This window comes from Centrocercus urophasianus, unplaced genomic scaffold, assembly GCF_019232065.1.
Source record: "Centrocercus urophasianus isolate 14NV4802_14NV808 unplaced genomic scaffold, USGS_Curo_1.0 seq_18, whole genome shotgun sequence".
Taxonomy (NCBI): Eukaryota; Metazoa; Chordata; class Aves; order Galliformes; family Phasianidae; genus Centrocercus; species Centrocercus urophasianus.
Window position 1 is genome coordinate 4,056,360 of NW_024884733.1, and position 19,382 is coordinate 4,075,741.

Consider the following 19,382-nt stretch of genomic DNA (forward strand, 5'->3'; position numbering starts at 1 on the left):
GTTGTATCTTTTCTGACCTCATTTGAAAAAGCAGCTCTATTTGTTTCTTTCTTACATAGGAGAGGAAATGAATTCAGACTGTATCCCATTGTGTCCTGTGTTTCTCTGACTGATTCATATCTTTTCTGTAACAAGAAAAATGAGAGTAACCACATCTTGTATTCAAGATGCAAGATCTGTGGATGTATTGGGATAATATATGGATGATTTGTTCTCTGTTTTGTTTTTAAATGACTCCATATTCCTTTCTGACTGCAGCCTGGCTTGATCTGATGTTTTCAGAATTTTTGTAGCAACTGTGAATTTTAAATTTGTTCATCCTTTTTTTTTTTTTTTTTTTTTTTGTACAATTAGCATTTTCCTATGGGCATTGCTTCACACTTTTCAGGCTTAATTTTTTTTTCTCATTTTATTATCCATGTTGTCAGTAGTGTGGAAGTCTTCCAGCTCATCAGTCACCTTTAGAGCGCCACAGTCTATTTTACTGGCTGTGTATGGGTCAGTGAAGAATGTTTGGCTTCCACTAAATGCTTTGCTGAAAATATCTTAGCTGTGGTTGCTGATTTCATCATTTATCTACTCTCAGATTTTTTCAAAGGCTTCTTTTTGATCTGTACTTGAAAATGTTTTAATGATTTCGCTTTCATGATTTCAGCAAGCTTTCCCCCTCTTTTTTTTTTTTCTCTTTTCTCCTAAATCCTTCAAAGAGCATCCCATTTGATCTCTTTTTGGGACATCCTTAGTCTTCTTGATTGACAGGGTATGTTTACCCTGATCCTTCTAGTGGGATATCTTTTTTTTCAGCTCTTTTTTGAAATCTTTAAAGTCCATTACCTTTTTATCAGATTATTTGAAGTACTTCCTGTATGCATGTACTTCTAAAGCTAAGCATTAGTGCTGTATATAGGTCGTGTCATGTCTGCTAATGTAGAAATTCCACTGCTTGAGCTTGACAGTAGTTTGCCCTTCTCAATCTGCTTGCAGCACTGTACAGAATGAGCAGTCAGCTGCATAACGAGTACAAGGAATTGAATGATTTGGATATAGTGGCATCAAGCCAGCACTCCATACCTTGTAACTTGCTGCTCTTTTAACATTGCCTCTCCAGTATCATAGTTTCTGTTGTATGAGCAAACTTACTGAAAATCACTGGGAGATGAGAAGAAATGTGAAGAAAACACATCTAATTTTGTTGGCTGTTCTTCCTCATTAGTGTATACCACAAAAGGGAGAAGCATAAGAAAATAAACTAACTTCTTAAAAGAAAATGTTGTGAGACTAGATGAATATATCTAGAAATAAATTCATTTTAAGAAATCTATGCTACACAAGAAAAAGCCACATGATGCCTTCAGTGAAAAATATCTGTAGCTAGTTTAGTACTTCTCACATTTGCACAAAAGAAGCTGAAGGCACTGACAGCATGTCAATAATATGTGTCCATCAGTGTTCCTTCACAGGTAGAAGGAGGCCAGTTGCCTTGTGTCTCACATGCTGCTAAGTTGTGTTAGTTCTCAATGGAAAAGGAAGGAGCGTGAAGGTTAGCTCTCAGGTCAGAAGAAGCTGTATGCAATTAAAATTGAAAATACAGGGAGACCTCTTTTTTTCAAATAATTCTGTGTACATTTCAGTTTGAGATGTTGCACCTGTGCTCATCAGATATTAGTATATAAGTATAAATTGGGCCCTAATCTTTATACTTCTACATACTGTCTAAAGATCCTTGGTAATGGATTTGGCTTAAAAAATACCACTACTATTGTTAATCACATCAATGTCATTAAAACCCCCAAAGCCAGCTAAACCAGGTCTGCTTCTGAGGCAAAACTCTTGCATGCAACCCTTACACGTACAGTACCAGAGCAATGGGTCACTTATATCTTTAACCATCACAGCTTTTCTGTTTGGTAACAAGGAATTGAAATCATAGAAAGGTGTGCCCTGAATTATTAACAAATTGCCATGCTTTGTCTAAACCTGAGAAAGCAACTAGATTTCTTTTGCTGCTATTAAGGAAGTGTAATCATCAGGTGCCAGTGAGGATGAATCAACCTGTATTCTCCCCATGTGCAAAGCTGTGATGTTGTTGTTGTTATAATGGAAACTGCATCACTGGGAGTGCTGAGGGACAGAGAATGCAAGCCAAGATCTCTTGGATGGTTCCTCACCTCTTAGCCTGTTCTTTGCAATAGGAGCAGCTCACAGTTGCGTGGTTGTCTTTTGCATAGTCACTGATGAGCTGGTGTGAGGAGATGGGCACACATGTTTTTATGTTGAACAGGATAGCATTTTCTTGGGTAGGTGCTGATACTGGCACTTCATAGTGACATTTGAAGGAATGGCTCTAGAATGCTGAGTTGGAGAATGCATTCTTCTTAGTGCCTGTGGGTAGGAGGGATTATCAGCCTTCTCTAGCAAGTGCAGACCAGTGTGCCAGACTTAAATGAGTGGAAGAACTGAAGATCTCTCTTAACTGGCATGAGACCCTTCAGTATCCCTTTGGGATGTTGGCTGAAAAGACATTAAGAAGTTTTAATTAAAAACAAAATTCAGAACTCTGTGGGATAACATGCTGTTCTGAGGTTAGAGCTTAGAATATTCAGATGCTAGATTATTTTAATGCTCATTAAACAGCACAATTATTAATTATATGTTGAATTTTTTTTATCTTTACTGATATAATTGATATGTATGGTGTAACACTGGTTTCAGTAAGGGGTTATCAATACAGTAATAAAACTGAGAGTACTTCGGAGTGAAAGATGTGAAGAGAAAGCATAAATAAATGAAAACTAAAGGCTGTGCTTTGCTATTATGCTCCTTTGGTAATTCAGCTGTCTCTGTACTGCATGGTGTTCCTGATGGTTTCAACTGGCACTGCTGAGTAGGTTGTATGCTGAATGTATTTGGGTCTGTTCTGTGTGCTACTGTGTACGAATAGAAGAGCTCAATAGTAAATTTAGATTTTTAGGCTCCCAGATAAAAATGCTGTATTGAAATTAAAAGGTAGTAAATAACAGTGAATATGGTGTCATTGCCCAACTGCTGTGTAAGTTGCACAGACAGGAAGCGTTGCAGCTCAAGTACAGCAATGAAGTAGCTTTAATTTTTTTTTCTTTTTAAGCAAACACTCTTGCACCATTTTATTCCATAAATCTTTCTTACATGCTGACTGTTCAGCTTCACGTCACATTGGCTCATTTGGAATGGAAAACTGGAAGTAGAGCTTCTTTTATTGTTGCTGCAGAAGATGACCATTTTGGTATTTCTGTAATGCAGCATGCCAAGTGAAAATAACAGGACGTGTCTTGGTTGATGTAACGAGTTTTATAATCTAAATTTAAATATCTTCAGAAAGTAATTGAAGACAAAAGACACACTCCTCCCCCTAGTTCAGATTCGTGCTTACAGCAGTATTTTTGTGTGCTAGCTAAATGGATCTTGAATTATTTCCTTGGCTTTTAATAATAGCTGAATTTAAAAAAGAAAAGTCTAATTCAACAGAAGATGAAATCTAATAATTCAAAACCATTTGGAAGCAATGCTTACAGAATTTCAGTTTGCAGAAGAAAAGTACCACTCTTGTATTTATTATCTCAACTTGTTATCGCTCTGTTATTTTGAAACTTTTGCGATGCTTCCCTCTCTGGTTATGGCTCTGAACACTCACAGATGCAAAAAGTGAATTCTCATCTTTGTTCTTGCAGGAGCTGGCAAGCTGTGGTTGGAATAAAAAAGAGAAGTATAGTTCTGCTCCAAACGCAGTTGCTTTCACCAGAAGATTCAATCATGTGAGTTGCTATTTTTTTTTTTTTAAATTCATTGTAATTACATGTATATGTTTAAAACATCTGGTGAATTAAGTGTTCTGGCACATCACTTGCTGTTGATCACAGCTGGTTATTTGAAAATTGCAAATAATTGCTGAAGAGAGTTCATTATCTTCAGCTAGTACAGAAAGACTACGGCTCACGTGCTGAACAAATAGCTGTGTTGGGTTTGGATTTTTTTTTTAATAGCAGCTACTAATGAATAAAATGAGGAAAATATTAAGCATTTTTCCCAGACATACTGGTTGCCCTTTTCATAAAGATGGGAGTAATCATTTCACATCAAAAGCTTACTATGTAGGATTTCTGGAGTCGTAATTAGGTATTTCCTTCTGTTAATTATATGTCTTTTGCTTCATTAGATGTTTGTCCCTAGAAATAAGAGCTTTTTGTCAGTATGATTATCTTTTTAAGGTGATTCTGAGCAAATTTAAGAAAACATCAATTGTCTAACTCTCATTTTTTAATTCTCTATTTTGCATAATTTTTCAGTTATGCATTTGAGACTTGTGGCTTTCTTAAAAATTTATTTGTATAAAACAAGATTTCAGTTTTAGCCTTCTCCTCTGTTAAAGCTGCAGAACTGCAGCTATGTAGTTAGCCAACCTCATCTCAAAACTGTAATGCCTTTTTATTTAATACTTTATTTTTTTTTCTCTCAGATGAAGTAATTCTCTTACCCTCTTCTCTCCTCTTGTAAATGTTTAATAATGTCTCCAATATAAAAGCTCTTTTCCAGACCTATTTATTTTCTGTACCCAGAATCTTGGACATCTTTGTTAATCATCTCAAACTCAGACTGAGCCTCTGACTTTTTCAATCTTCTGTTGTATGCTTTCACACTTTCCATTATTGCTCACATTCAGGATTTGACCAAGCTTTATCACATATCTACACTTAGAATATTACTTAGCCATCTAATGATTAAAGTACGTGATTGGGAGTGGGCTTGGAGAAGTTGCCTGATTCACCTCTTGACTGAAGAAATGATGTTATGACTTGAAATTCTTGTGACTGTAACATCATCTTCTCAAATCTGTTCCCTCCCCACCCAGTATTTGGGTGAAATTTTCCTGGTCTAGCCTTAGAAGTTACTATATATCCAGTGTGAGACTAGTTCTGCACTGATAAACCAGATTCCAACATTGTGCTCTCAATTCATATTAGTTGTCTCTTTGAAGAAGCATACTGTTTTGCTCAATATTCCAAAATGCTTTTGTAGTAAGGGCCACATTAGTGTTCTTCAACTACCTTACTTGCAATTTTTATGTCTTGGTATAACATAACAAGGAACTGCAGAAATTAGCTAAACAGTCAACTTTACAGAATTGCAAGGGTTGAAAGGAACCTCAGCAGATTGAGTTCAACCTCCCTGCTGAAGCAGGTATGCTGCAACAGGTCCCACAGGTCAGTGTCCAGCTGGGTCCTGAATATCCCCGTGGAAGGAGACTCTACAACCTCTCTGGGCATTCTGTCCCAGTGGTCCATCACCCTTATCATAAAGAATTCCTTTGCCATATCAGTATGGAACTTCCTGTGTTGAACTTTTAGGCTACTGTTCCTTGTTCTCTCACTACACACTACTGAAAAGAGTCTGACCTCATCCATTTGCTCCCGTGTTCTTAGGTGTACCTTAATCACATCCCCTCTCAATCAGGCTGAGCAGAGCCAGGTTCCTCAGGCTTTACTTGAAACATATTAAAGAATTGGTAGAATATACTTCTTAGAAAGAAGTGAGGAGGGTAAGCCAGGTCATGAGAATAAGCAATTAACTGTCTGCAAACTCTCTGTCATTACAGAGCCACAGTTTAAAAGTGTCTAACCAGTCAAAGATGTTAAGGACAAAGGGAGGGGAGGTGTGCCTTGTAGAGTTGTCCAGAGCCAGCGGAAGATACCTGTGACTTAGAAGTAGTTGTTAAAGATCTTAACAATGGAATTAACATCTTAGTAGCATCTAAATAATGTTTAGAAAACGTCTAAATGCAGTATTCTTAGAATAACACACAGAAATTTCATCTAGCAAAATTCCATTCATTTATTGCTGTAATGTTATCTGGTCTCCCATTCATTCTTACGCTTTTGGTTTTGTTATCAATTTAGATTTTTAGCTGTTTTTTTTTTTTTTCAAAGGTTATTGCAATGTTTTTTTCTTCTGCAGAGTGCTTACCAAATTTTTTTGCTCGGTTTATCGACTTTTGATGTGCAGTACTTTGTTCTATCTGAATTTTTATAAAGATTCATATAGAAATGTCAATGTGCATGCAATACAGAGAGTACAATACCAGAATTAATTGCCTTTTTCTGCAATACCTTTCTTCATAACAGTTCACAGTCCCATTTCTCTAGAAAGCCTTGCTAACTGCTGAAGGGAACTTTGTATTTTCATTATCCCATGGTGCCTGTTAGATAATTGTTGATTGTGACTGGCACTTTCATCTGTTGTCTTTTTCGACTGCACGTCATTTGTTTCAGGGAACTTCTGACTGAAAGACAGATCAAGAAGAAATATTAAAACTAGGTGACTCTCAAAGTTCTGTAGTGTCTGCGTTTGTTTGGTGCTTCAGTAGATTGAAAAGTCTGTCCCTGTTCTTCAAATTTTTTCCACATGGTGAAGGAGAACCTTGAATAAAATGCAGCAGTCTGACGAGCTTTGAGCTGCTATTTGCAGAGTCTGTTGTGCTGTTTCTCTGCCTTCCCTTTTTGTGCCTTTGCCTTGGCATCTGACGGCCTCATCAGTAATGATGCAGTCAGTAAGGGGCTGAGATTTGCTTATGAACTCTGTCTCGTGGAAGGGAGCAGTCGTCAGAAAAGCAATAAGCATGCAGACAGGCTGATGCAAGGAGAGGCTGCCTGTGGGTTTCTTCAGATATCCTTCGTGTAGATATTTTTTATGCTGCATGCAAATAGAGCTGCAAATTTTCTAATCAGAAGCTTTAGGTTTATAGGTAAGCTTGAGCCTATGTAAGTGCTTTCTGTACAGTCATAGAAGTCAGATGTGCAATTCTGTCAGGTGAAGACGTCTTCACTAACAATTTTTGAGAGCCTTCTTAGTGTTTGAAGGTTTTCTTTTCTGTGGCCTCCTGCAGAGTTAACCATCTGAAAGTTTTTGTTATAATCACAGAGGGTGGTGAGGCACTGGAACAGGTTGCCCGAGGAGGTTGTGGATGCCCCGTCTCTGCAGGCATTCAAGGCCAGGCTGGATGTGGCTCTGGGCAGCCTGGTCTGCTGGTTGGTGACCCTGCACATGGCAGGGGGTTGGAACCAGATGATTGTTGTGATCCTTTTTAATCCAGGCCATTCTATGATTCTGTCCCTAACTTTCACTTCCCTTTTGGGTTTTGGCTGCATCGACTGCTTCCAAAGATTCTATCAGTCAGATGTCTGTTATTGATGTTCTTAACATCCAAAAGAAATACATTGTCAGTAATCTGAAATTGTCTTTGGGGGATCCCTAAAATAAGAGTGCTGTATATATATATATAAAAGAGAATCTTTGGCATGTCTTTGAGTTTTGTGGATAATAGTAGATTTGGGACAGGCCAGTCTGGGGCTCTGCTGCTGAGCTAATCTTCCAGGGTCCCTCTTTAATCAGGTAGGTGGTAAGTACTTGAAGCCCTTGCCATTCACCAGTAAATCAGCTGGATCAAGGAAAGTAGCTTTTCTGTCTGTTTTTCACATTGTCAGCACTGTTGCATTCAAATGTTCCAGTTCTTGGTCTGTCTCTTTGACTACATTTGAAGCCAGAAGATTTGGGGACATTTCTAGGCCTTCTTTCTCGTTTCTTTTTTTTTCTTGTTTCTCTTCAACATGTCATTTGAAAAATTATTGATAGGTGACTCTTATCAGCCAGTTGGAGAAGGTACTTTGAAGGGTCAGAGAGTTGATAATAGAAGAATCAAGTCCAAGTACTTAGCAACTGCTTGTGAGGTGGATTAGTTTTCCTCCAGCCAATGTTTTGAGAAAGTGCAGCATGCAGCTTTGGTGGCCAAGGGACATGCTATGTGCAGGAAGTTTACATCAGTCTTTATTCAGGCACCAAGGAAAAGTCATCAGTCTTACCTTCACGTGCTGGGACTGGAGAGGAGATCAAAAGGCTGCAAGTGTTGTTTCAGTTGCAGATTGGAATTCTTCATGTTAGTACCTCAGTTTTTGGCTTACTGAGACAGTACTTGGGATAACTTTTGATGTGGTGTGGTTCAGAATGTGTCATTGTGAAGGAGTCATTCATTTCAATAGTACTGTTTGTATTTAGATTTGCCATCTTTTGGAGAGCAGTGGAAAGCCAAGAATTCAAACAGCATAGGCAGTAGCAGCTGGAATAAGAAGACACAATGGAGCAAGTTTTTGTCTTCTTTGCCTGGTCTACCTTCTCCGTTCTTGTTCAGCTGAAAGCAGTTCCTGTTGGGCACCTGCCCTACTTGTGGGGTACAAATGTTTACAGCTAAAATACATTAAGTAAAATCATCCTAACTCTTGGCTTTACTGACCACAAATCCATTTCATCAAATTTTTGCTCACCTTTAAATTTCACTGAGCTTAAATATGCATCGTGCATCTGTCTTTTCTTTTTCCCCCAACTTGCCAAAAGAGAGCCTTGAACAGCTCTCACATTGTGAGTAAAAAGAACATTAAATCAGTAACAGCTGCTTCACAGCAAATTGATCTGCTGATAGCATTTTGGAAACAGTAACAATTATGTGCAGTTGATTGCAGTCTACTGAGAATGAAGTAGTGTATTTCCAGCATTAGTTATGTGATAATTATATGTGATGCCTGTAAAAACAGTTTGAGTTCACGAAAGAGAAGTCAGTGAATCATTCCATGCCAGGATCCTTTTATTCTTAAAGCATGTGTTGTGATGCAGTACTGCATACATCTGCACTTCTGCTATTAAGTTCCTTTTAAAAAAAAAAAAAAAGAATGCAACTTCTCTACGTAATTCTTTTAAAGCTGTGATCCCTGCCTATTGAAGCTTTCTTTCTGAAAGTTATTGTATCAAAATATACAACTGTTGTAATTGGTAAAAATGTGTCTGTGTACAAAATTGTCAAGTTTACCTACTTACTGAACCTTTGTTCTCTACTGAGCTTAAAAGAGCCAGTGTAGGTAGGCTGGAATTCCAGATATGGCAAGCAAAGGATGGTTTAAAATGCTTGAGCTGTTGTGATTTGAGGAAAAATGCATTCAGAAGTTGATTCTGTTTTTACATGATGGTGGTAACAGGGAAGAATGTTAATACACAAATATAAGTAAGGGTTTAAATGCTGTCTTGAGCTGATATCAAAGAGATGGATACCCAAAAGCTGCAAGGAAATCTAACTGTCGGGTGGGTGGACAGTGTGGGGGAAATAAGATGTGAATACAGTGAGAGGATTTTACAGCAAATAACCACAGTATTTATGGAACTGTCCTTTGCTAATGTGAAGAAAGAACCTGAATAAAATATCAATGTGATTCTGTGCGGCTGATTTGAAACAAAAGGTTTTGTTTAAATTGTTTATTTTTCAATATTTGGAAAAATGAGGTGCCTTTATAAAGGCGCTATAGAATAGACCAGACAGAACCAATAGCAGTACCAATGAAAGTGCATGAAGGAGGAAAGGAGGTGGTTGGAGTGGAAGTGGTCAGGAGTTTAGTTCTTCCCGCTGCTGACTCTCACTGAAGGCATTGGGCAGCCCAAAGCTGAGGAGGAGGTTTGGAGTTGGTTTTGTTTGCTTTCTTTGCAAGTTCTTGGAAGCATTGAGACCCCAGTCTGGCTGGGACTGGGACAGAAACCAGATTTCATTGAATAAACAGGAGTACTTGTGTGGTACGGGGTCTGTGTCACTGTGAGACTGATGAACTTCCATAGACGTTTGGGCCAACGTGCCAAATGCTTTGTTTTTCTATTCTCATGAACATACTGAAGCATTGTTCCATGCTTTGAGCATGAGTTTCTTAATCTGGCCTACTGCAAACGATCTCTTATTTCATCCAAACTCTGTTTTTCTGACCAAAGGCTCATAAGTTAGAGTGCGTTGTCTCTATGGGATTCTTTGCGATGCAAAAACCAATGTTGAAACTTGAGATTTCTTTGTTCTTCAAAGGGAAAGCATCTCTGAAGAAACTTCTTGATCATTCAAGGGTGTAGTTTTACTCAAGTGTGTAACTACAGCAGCGCATCAAAGTATTGTCAAAATAATTTAGACCTCAATGTGAAGTACTGTTGAATACTTCAGGAGAACTTAGATATTTTGTAGTAATGCTGTTTGCACAGAACCACATTTTACTTTCATCAGGGTAACAATCTCTCAGGAGACACTTCGGTGCGTTTTTTTTTTTTATTGCTGTTGTTATTTTCTTTTTTTAAGGCAAAGAAGAAAACTTGAAATCTACCACTTCTTCCTTTCCTGGCTGATATGACCCTGAATAAACAGACCAAAGGGAAGCAATGATTTAGGATGCTTGTAGGGTTTTAGATTTTTTTTTGGTAGTTCTTCTGTTTCTTGTTCCAGACCTCGTGTTTGGACACCTCAGTTCTCATCAGATCAGACAAATTCAACTGGAAAAGTAGCTTTATTTTTTTTATTTTTTGTGCTATTATTTTCATTTTTCAGTCCTTTTATGTATAAAGATTTGGCATACTGTGCAGAGTTAAACAGGATAGATAGGATTTTTATTGTTATTCTTTTAAATTGAAATTTTGGCAGGAACTTGGGCATGAACACAATGTTAGTTTACAAGTAGTGGTTTAATATTAATTTTAAAAATCAGCAGCATGACAGATTGGCAGCTCCTTGCATAAGAGAGCATACATTTCTTTTGTAGTTTTGTAAATAGCAGTTATGCTGTATCTTGCTAATTTGTGAATTTTCTCCTAACCCGTATTGGGTGCCTGAATAAAAGCTGTGGTGTTTACTACCTTTTGCTAATTCTTTCCAACTGTTTTACTGCATATCTGAAGAAATGTATTTTCTATCATTCCACTTTGTGCTGAAGCATAAGAGGGTGGAGGATGTGGGGAGAGAAAAAGTTGGAAATGTTATCAAAACGTTTTCAAATTGTAGCTTTTGTGAGGCAGGTTAGGGTTTGTGAATAAAAGCAGCTAGCATCCTTTGTGCTATACTGAACATAATGACAATTTTTGTAAGCCAACACTGTAGAACTTAACAAAGGAAACTAATAATATGCTTTGTATTAGCTGGGAATTGACTTAGCCATCAGTAAGATTAGGAATAATAAACTCCAGGTTGCAGCATAGGATTCTTCCTGTAAGTTCTAGTGTGCAGAGTCTCCAGTCTATTTCTTCAGTAGTGTTGAGAATTAGCCATTGTCAGTGAACTGTAAGATATCTGTGAGTTGAGTAGTGCAGTTTTGTAGTTGTGGGAAAAAAAAAAAATCAGGTCTTTTATTAAAGTCTGTGTTATTGGTAGGCATAGGGTAGTGTAACTTTTTGAATTCTCTAAGTTTATTCATATGTTGTAGAAGGAACTTGAACACTGTGAGATGTATTGCTAGTGAAATGACAGAACTAAACGTGTAACATTGATGCTCTGTTTCAAAAGGCCCGTTTTCTTTTCCAGGTAAGCTTCTGGGTAGTCAGAGAGATTCTTCATGCACAAACCTTAAAAATAAGAGCTGAGGTTTTGAGCCACTATATTAAAACTGCAAAGGTAAGAAATTGAGGGGTGATGGTGGGGACTGTGGGATTCACCATAGTGAAGGATCTTGTAATTAGGTTGGTCAGTTCAGAAATACACATAGGTAAATATTTATCTGATACCCAGTTTAGCTGTGGTTTTATCTCCTGCCATGATTAGATGTTTGGCTTGTGTGTGTAACAAAGTTGTCAGAAATATCACAGACCAAAGTCCTGAAATAGAAGCCTTTGTCTGCCAAAAAAGAAAAAAAAGAAAAAAGCCATCAAAAAAGGCTAAACTGAGGAAGCACAATGGTAACTTAATTGAAATATTGTTACTTAAATAATTTACCAAATGTTTTCTAATGTTGAATAAACCCAAACATTATGTGTAGAGATGGGAACTTTCCAGTAGTGAACATAGTGCAGAACTCTTCTTGGAAACAAAGCGGGACCAGGCCTGATAGGCTCTGCTTTGGCCACAGCACACTGGATGTGTCTGATGGCATCTACAGGAAGCAGTGTTTGCAGAAATGCTGCTGTTTCTGAGACAGAATTCTGTGCTTGAATATCTGAAGTCAGTTGAGCAACTTAGCTGTGAGTTGTAAAATTAGAATCTAAAAAAAGACAGTAAATATTTGGGGGTGCTTTTATGTCTGTTAATTTACTTACTGTTTTGTCTTGACTGCTTACATATGGCTTCTAATATAAAGTTGCTGCAATTATTGCCATTTTCTGTTTACACCAACTTTATCAAAGCAGCGTGGTGCCAGAGATCCCATGAATTAACTTTTCAGAGAAGCTATAAATCCACTAGGCAGAACTTTTTTGTGCTGACTACTGTCTGTCTGTTGTATAGCTGCCTGTCCTTTAAGGGTATCTCATTCTATAGATGCGCAAACTAATTGGACTTAATAATTGCATTCTCCTGAAGTTCCCAGGCTATCCTGATTGGTTATGACATCTGTTTCAATGCTGGCAGCAGCTAGAAGACTCTTGTTTCATTTTAATCAGCCATGTTGTTGTTCTGCATCCTTCTTCAGGACAGCAGATTACCTTATTTGGGAGCCAGTGGGGGGAAAAAAAAGTGACCGCATGAGTGGTTGGACAAAGACAAGTAACGCTATTTAGTAGGAGTTAGGTATATGGAATCATCTGGGTTGGAGAAGAGCTTCAAAATCACAGAGTGCAACCATCTGCCTGATCCACCAAATCCCACCACTGACCTGTGTCCTTTATTGCCGTGTCCACGCATCTGTCCTGGGGATCCTGTTCCAGTGCTTGGCCACCCTCTCCTAATGTCCAGCTAAATCTCCTTGGCACAGCATCAGGCCATTTCTTCATGCTCTATTGCTTGCAACCCTTCTTCATTGCAGCCTCCTGTCAGGTAGTTGTAGAGAAAGAGATCTCCTCTCAGCCTCCTCTTCTCCAGACTAAGTAGCCCCAATTTGCTTAGCTGTTCCTGATGTGTTGTCTTTTCCAGTCCCTTCACCAACCTTATTGTTCTTGTCTACACGTGCTCAAGGAACTCACTGTCTGAACACAGTGTTTGAGGTACAGTCTCATCAAAACTTGAGATTCTGGACCTACTGGACTGCTTCTTCTGATACAAACCAGGATGCAGCTGACCTGCTTGGCTACCTGGGCACGCTGCTGGCTCATGTTTAGCTGGCTGTTGACCAGCACCCCCAGAACTTTTCCTACCAGGAAACTTTACTGCCATTCCTCCCCAAGCCTGTCAAGTCTATACTACTGTAAGCTTAACTGAAACTGCATGTGATTCCCTGATCTAGATCACTGATAAACAAAGCAAGGCCCCAGATTCAAGCCCTGAGGAATGGCGTTGGTAACCAGCTGCTGTTTCCCCACCTCACCCAACAAAACACTGATTGCCCTTTATACAAAATGCTGAAGAATCCATCAAAGAATGGATTAGGTGAGATAATTGGTTTTTCAGTAGGTGTGGAAAGTCCCTGCTAGTCAATAGACTTGCTAGAACCATGGAGTTCTGGACATCCAGACTCAAACTGCTACTAGAGTGACCTGATAATATGTATTAAATGTGGGATTCCTGAGTAATACCTATGAGGACTTGGCTGTCTGTTCTCTGGCCCAGTGTTAAGCAGAGAGAGAATCATTTCCTGCGTTTCAAAGCCACAAGCTGGAAAACCACCCCATAGGATCACTTTCAGCCTCCCTAAAAAATGTGGTCTCTCATACTCAGAATCTGGTTAAGCCAGTCTTTTCTAACAAAGCCTCATCTCACAAGTGACCTCCCACTCAAGAAAAATTAGGTAAGCTGAGTTTGAAGGAGGAAAAAGACTTAGTTCACCACGTTTATAAAGGTTGCTCGTATTCTTGAATTATGAATCAGTTTCAGTTTTCGTACTCCCCAAACTGCCTTTCAGTCAGAGAAGTACTCCAGGTACGTTTACCCTGCTTGACTTCATCCTGCTTCAAATTCTGTAGGTGTTCTGTTGCAGCCTCACTGGCTCCATAAATCTGTGGTGAAAAACGCACTTACGGCATTGAATGCTGCCATGATTACATCATTCACGTGGGCTGTTCTTTTTGGCATCTTCAGTTTGAAAATTCTCTCAAATGCTATGAATAGGAATGTGTTGGGTTTGAAAATTTCTGGCATTTCTGATGTACAGTATACATTTTGGAACATATATTTTTGGCAGGGCTATATCTGGGCTATGCAACGGCCAGTATCTTCTAATCCAAGACTGTATAGAAGCAGTACTGGAAAATTAGAAAGTGCTGTGGAAGTTATTTGAGTGGTCAGCAATTTGCTATAATGAAATGTTCATTTTAAAACATGTGAGGTATCTTCAGTTTAGATTGCAGCTTATTCTGTATTAGCTGTGGACAGTAATTGGAATGTTGGTCATTTATTGTATATTTTTGTTCTCAGAAACTGTATGAGCTGAACAATCTGCACGCTCTTATGGCAGTTGTGTCAGGCCTACAGAGTGCTCCTATCTTCAGACTGACTAAAACATGGGCGGTAAGTGAGCAGTGGGACATGGGAGGGACTTTAATGCATTCTGAGAAAAATACAGCATTCTCTAGCTTATTTTCAAGCTTGCAATAATTATTACAGATACTTCTAATCTTCTTGTACTACATACTCAATATTTCTACTGCATCTGAAGTCTATGGTTTCCTGTTGGATTTTTTTTTTTTTTTTCCTTTCTAGGCCTATGCCTGGAAAGGCATAGAAATTCCTTTGAAAAATAGTTCCCTGCAGATTCTGCTAAATGCAGAGGCTTTTAATTTGGCTCGAAGCTATTTTGTATTTAGTTGCTGGAAAATTAAGAATGCCAAAGTGGGCCATATTTTAATCATTTAGGGGTTTATACTGATGGAATTTTTTTGCTATGGAGAACAGACGTCCAGAAATTAATGATGCAGTTTCCATAAAAAGATTTGTAGTTTCTCTTACTGATAGCTGAATCCAGCAATCTTCATCAGTTTTCCGGATGGTTTTCATAGTTACTGCAGCTGCTGTAGCCATTGTATTTCTTAGGTGGTCTTCTGTACAGTTATGTAAGAGGCATTCTTTGGAAATGTTTTTTTGGCATGTTTTCTAACTGGAATTAATAGTATTTTCATGTGGTTGCATCTTCATCAGTTAGACATTTGTAGCAACTTCTGCTCATTGATACCTCTGAGTTGAGTAAACCTTGTTTGATCCAGCTATCTATTGGGTAGTTACCCAGTTGTACAAACAGATGCATTTTCAAGTGCAGTGAAAGTGATCAGATGGCTGAAATGCTTCTCTGCAGGGGATCTGTACAGATAAACCACTAAAACAGGGAAACAAACTAAACTTACTCTGTAGACATACCTTACATATTGTGTATTACAAAATGTGTTTCTGTCATTCTGCCTCCTTCTTCACCTAAGGTAGGAAAATCTCAATTATAGTGTTGCTCAGCTGATGATTACCAAAAATTAATTTAAAGCACTCCTGCTAAAATACTCATCTACAGTTCAGTGCACGTTTTGCAAACGCGCAGTTCAGTAAGATGAATTTCTTCAAATCTCTCCAGGAAAACCTTAATGAAGCTAAGACTTCAGAATGTTCTTGAGGCAAACTCCTGCTTTTCTGGTTTTGTCATTGTGGTGCTTCACCCGCTTTACTTAGCAGTGATGAGAAATGGATTTGTGTGCATGATTCAAAATTAATACATACTGTTTCTGTATTAGTATAAATTTGTTAGCTGCTACCATAATTAAACCATTTGGATTCCTGATTTCTTTCCTACTTCATCCTTTACGCTTTTTGTGTTGTTGGGTTCTCTGCACTTGGGTAATGCACGAACTGGAGACCTGATGTGTATTGCACCATAAGCACAAGGGAATCTCTTATGGGCTTTACTTATTGTTAGAGATTGTTCAAAGAGCCTGAAATGATATATCAGACTTTGAGACTGTGCAGCTCTGTGTGTTTGTTTTCAGGAAGGTGCAGTAATTTAATTCAAGCTTGAATATCCACTTGCTATACCTTCCAGTCCACAAAAGCCAGAAAGACTTCCAAGCATGATATGCAGACAAAATGCATATTTTTTTATTATTATTGAAAGCAAGCACATCTAGGCTGATAAAAACAAAGCCATCTTTGAGGAGATAAAGTTAAAAAGATAAATGTAATGTCCCAGTGGCTGGGAGGAAGTCGTGACTTCTTACTGTTGCTTTTGCTGTTGTTTTTTCTTTTTGTCCTGCAATTGGCACGTCCTCATTGAAACAGCAGACATGAGTTACTGCTCATTAGAATATTGGAAGCAAAGCTAACAATGTAAGTTAATTGCTGGAATGTAAAAGACCAACATGTCTTGGAAAACAAATTCCTCTTTAAAAGTGATTTTATTCTGAAAGACGCTGTTAATCTCACTAATGAAGATTAAGATGTAGGCAACGTAGGTAGAAAAAGCAGTTATTTCAGTAGAGAAATTAGAACTTGAAGGTTTATTTCAATTCCATTGTGTCACATGAGTTGACCTTCATTTGAAAAAGAAAAGGGGATGAAAGAATTAAGTGTTCTGCACCTTGTAATTCTTGTGCTATTAAGGATCTTGTGAGGGGGAAAAAGTGATTGGGAGGCTGGGAAACCAAGCCTTCTGCCAAATGTAAACATCTTGCACCTTCCTTTAAATTTTGGCTCCAAGCTGAAATGAAGCCTTTAATGTGGCTTTGCAACAGTAGTGCAGTTAGATGTTTCAAAAAGACATTGTTTATTCCTCAGTTTTGCAAAGAGAGCTCATTGTTCAGTTAATACTGTCAAAGGAAGGTGTTGGGATGGGGGAGAGCATTGGAGGAGACTCAATGACTTTGTCTGGTATTTTGAGTGGAGGTCACTGTAGTACTGATAAGATCCAGTAAAGTTGCTAGCTAGTGGAACAATAAATACAGCCTGTACTCAAGTCTTCTGTTTGCTTTCTATAGAGAAAAATGGATCAAATCTTTACACTCTTCCAGCGCATCAAGTATGTGGATGCCTATAGCTGCATTCATTTTATTATTTGTAGTTTGGTTAAGGATATTTATCAGGTTTTAATGATATGATTTTGCTCTTCAAAAGTCTAATTTGTTAAAACAGTTTTCAATTCAAGAATAAAAACATTTTGGAATTTGGGTTTTTCTGAAACTGGATTAATATGAAACTTGGTACTTCTGACAAGCAAACCTTAACTTTAAAGATCAATACAGTGAATAAACTGTGACTTTGAAATACTGCAAAAGTGGACAAGCGTGTGGAATGTTGTATTTTAGCTAGATTAGTCATTGGGAAACTTGTATTATTTCAGAAGGATCACCAGCACACCAAGGTTTACGTTTGATTATTTCTTTAGAAGGCTTATTTAAATTTGACCACTGAAATAGCACTTTTCTGTATTTGTCCGTAAAGTATTTATCCATAAGGAGTAAATGCTGTAATTTTAAGCAATCATACTTCAAAACGAGTAACCAAAAAAGGGGGAGAGAGTGAAACAGAAGAATTAAAATAAAAAGCATGCATTTAAGGGTAAAAGTTCGAGCAGTCATAACAATCCAACTTCATCTCAACTGATTCTGCCTTTTTTTTTCTTTGTAGTTACTGAGTCGGAAGGACAAAGCCACTTTTGAAAAGCTGGAGTATGTTATGAGTAAAGAAGATAATTACAAAAGGCTTAGGGATTACATCAGCAGCTTGAAGATGACTCCATGTATTCCCTATTTAGGTAAGCTGAAGTGTTTCAAATGGGAAACGCTAATGAAAAGCCTTTCTGCAGTGATTACACAAACTGAACAGTGTCGTTTAAACGTACGTGAAGCTACTTCAGTACTTCAGTAAAGAGTATAGAACCACCAGTTGGTTTTGTGTATTCTGTATTTGGCAAGAAAAAGCTTCACCAGCTTCAGGAAGAAAGTTGCTATTAAACCTCACAAACACTTCAAGTTCTACATACAGGCTCAGTTTTCTAGTAAATGATTTTCCCATATGTTGTATAGGTACGCTGACTTCTGGAGAAGTGCTTAAACTGTTATGCTTGCTAGCACTCTTGAAGAGCTAAATATTTGAATGTTACAGTAATGCTGGGCTTTAATTTATGAGAAGCTTTAAATCAGCAGCCTCTGATAAATAAATGCAGGTTCTAAGGTTTGGAACATGCTAAAATCTGCAGCTTTTGTTGCATTCAGTTATATTAAGATGACAAGTGTAACTGGATATTTACTACTGACTTACTTATGGGATAATTCAGTAACTGATATTCCTTTGTACCTGTGAAAGCTACATAAATGCTTAGTATTTGTTTTGGCTTCCAAGCTGATGTAGTGTCACTCAGTGTCTCAGCGTTTTGTGTTGTCCATGGTGATTGTGTTCTTATAATGTAGCTTTTCTTTGGTACCGTAAGGTGTCAGTGGTTATACAAAGTTCAGGAAATGTTTACTCATTTTTTTCCTTCTCCAGAAAAAAAAAATTATACCCCTGTGGGTTTCAGGTGCTCTCGCACCTAAATTTAAGCTGATAGCTGTGTTTCACTAAAATGTAATCTCTTTGATTGATGCTACTTTTTAATATCATCTTTTACAAAACAACATTCTTTATGCTGTGATCAGTATATTCATCACGATATTGCATCATCTGCTTCATTGCTTGATGTGAGCCATGTTGCCATCAATTTTGTTTGTATCTAGAATACTTCTGAAGTGCATCATAGTTGCATTAAATTCATGCTCTGGACTCGAATAGGAAGAAACACTTTACTCTGCAGAAGTAGTAGTAATTACAAAAAGCAGTCCTATAGAATTTGTCATTCTGTCCTCATTTTTCATTTCCATTTTACATCTCTCCCAGAATATTGGTAATGGTTCATGTCTATAACGGAACCTTGAAATACTCAGCATAAGCTTGTTTTGTCTGTAGTGTGTGTGAGAATTGACAGCATGGTGCATGTCACACACTTATCCAGTTTGTTAACAGAGCAATTAAAAGGGCCCACAAACGCCAAACAGAATGTAATGTAATTAAAAATAGCATTTTGTACTTTGCCCATTCATCTGTATGCTTATATATGATCTGCATATTGTTCTGAAATGGAATTTCTAGCTTTCTAGAAGCTTTTTACCTTATATGCTATGATTTATTAGATATGAAGCCAGGCTCAAATTGTTTCCTTGCCAATTACAGAGTCTCAAGCCAGCCTGCTTTTAGATTTTTTCCAAATCTCGTGATTCTCTGTCCTGTGCCATTATGGTTTTCTAAAACCTACTTCTATGCAGAGAGTTGTTTACACTCTGGTCTCTTTGTCAGGCATTTTTAACATACTGTCTTACTACCTGCCAGTCTATATTTAGAACATTGTTCTCCACATTTTTAGGGGATTTTTTAGGTTTTCTTCTGTTACAGATGGTTTCCTCTTCATACATGAGAAACTCTGTGT

At 37.9% G+C, this 19,382-nt stretch overlaps 1 protein-coding gene across 8 annotated transcripts in view; it reads left to right on the forward strand.

Annotated features, from left to right (window-relative positions):
* Positions 1 to 19,382, forward strand: part of RALGPS2 (Ral GEF with PH domain and SH3 binding motif 2) — a 109,481-nt gene that overhangs the window by 37,283 nt on the left and 52,816 nt on the right. For all 8 annotated transcript variants that reach the window (XM_042819241.1, XM_042819248.1, XM_042819247.1 and 5 more), the window contains 4 exons: positions 3,708 to 3,791; positions 11,393 to 11,482; positions 14,369 to 14,461; positions 17,552 to 17,678. In XM_042819241.1, coding sequence (XP_042675175.1) covers positions 3,708 to 3,791; positions 11,393 to 11,482; positions 14,369 to 14,461; positions 17,552 to 17,678 — 394 coding nt within the window. The remainder of the gene's footprint in view (positions 1 to 3,707; positions 3,792 to 11,392; positions 11,483 to 14,368; positions 14,462 to 17,551; positions 17,679 to 19,382) is intronic.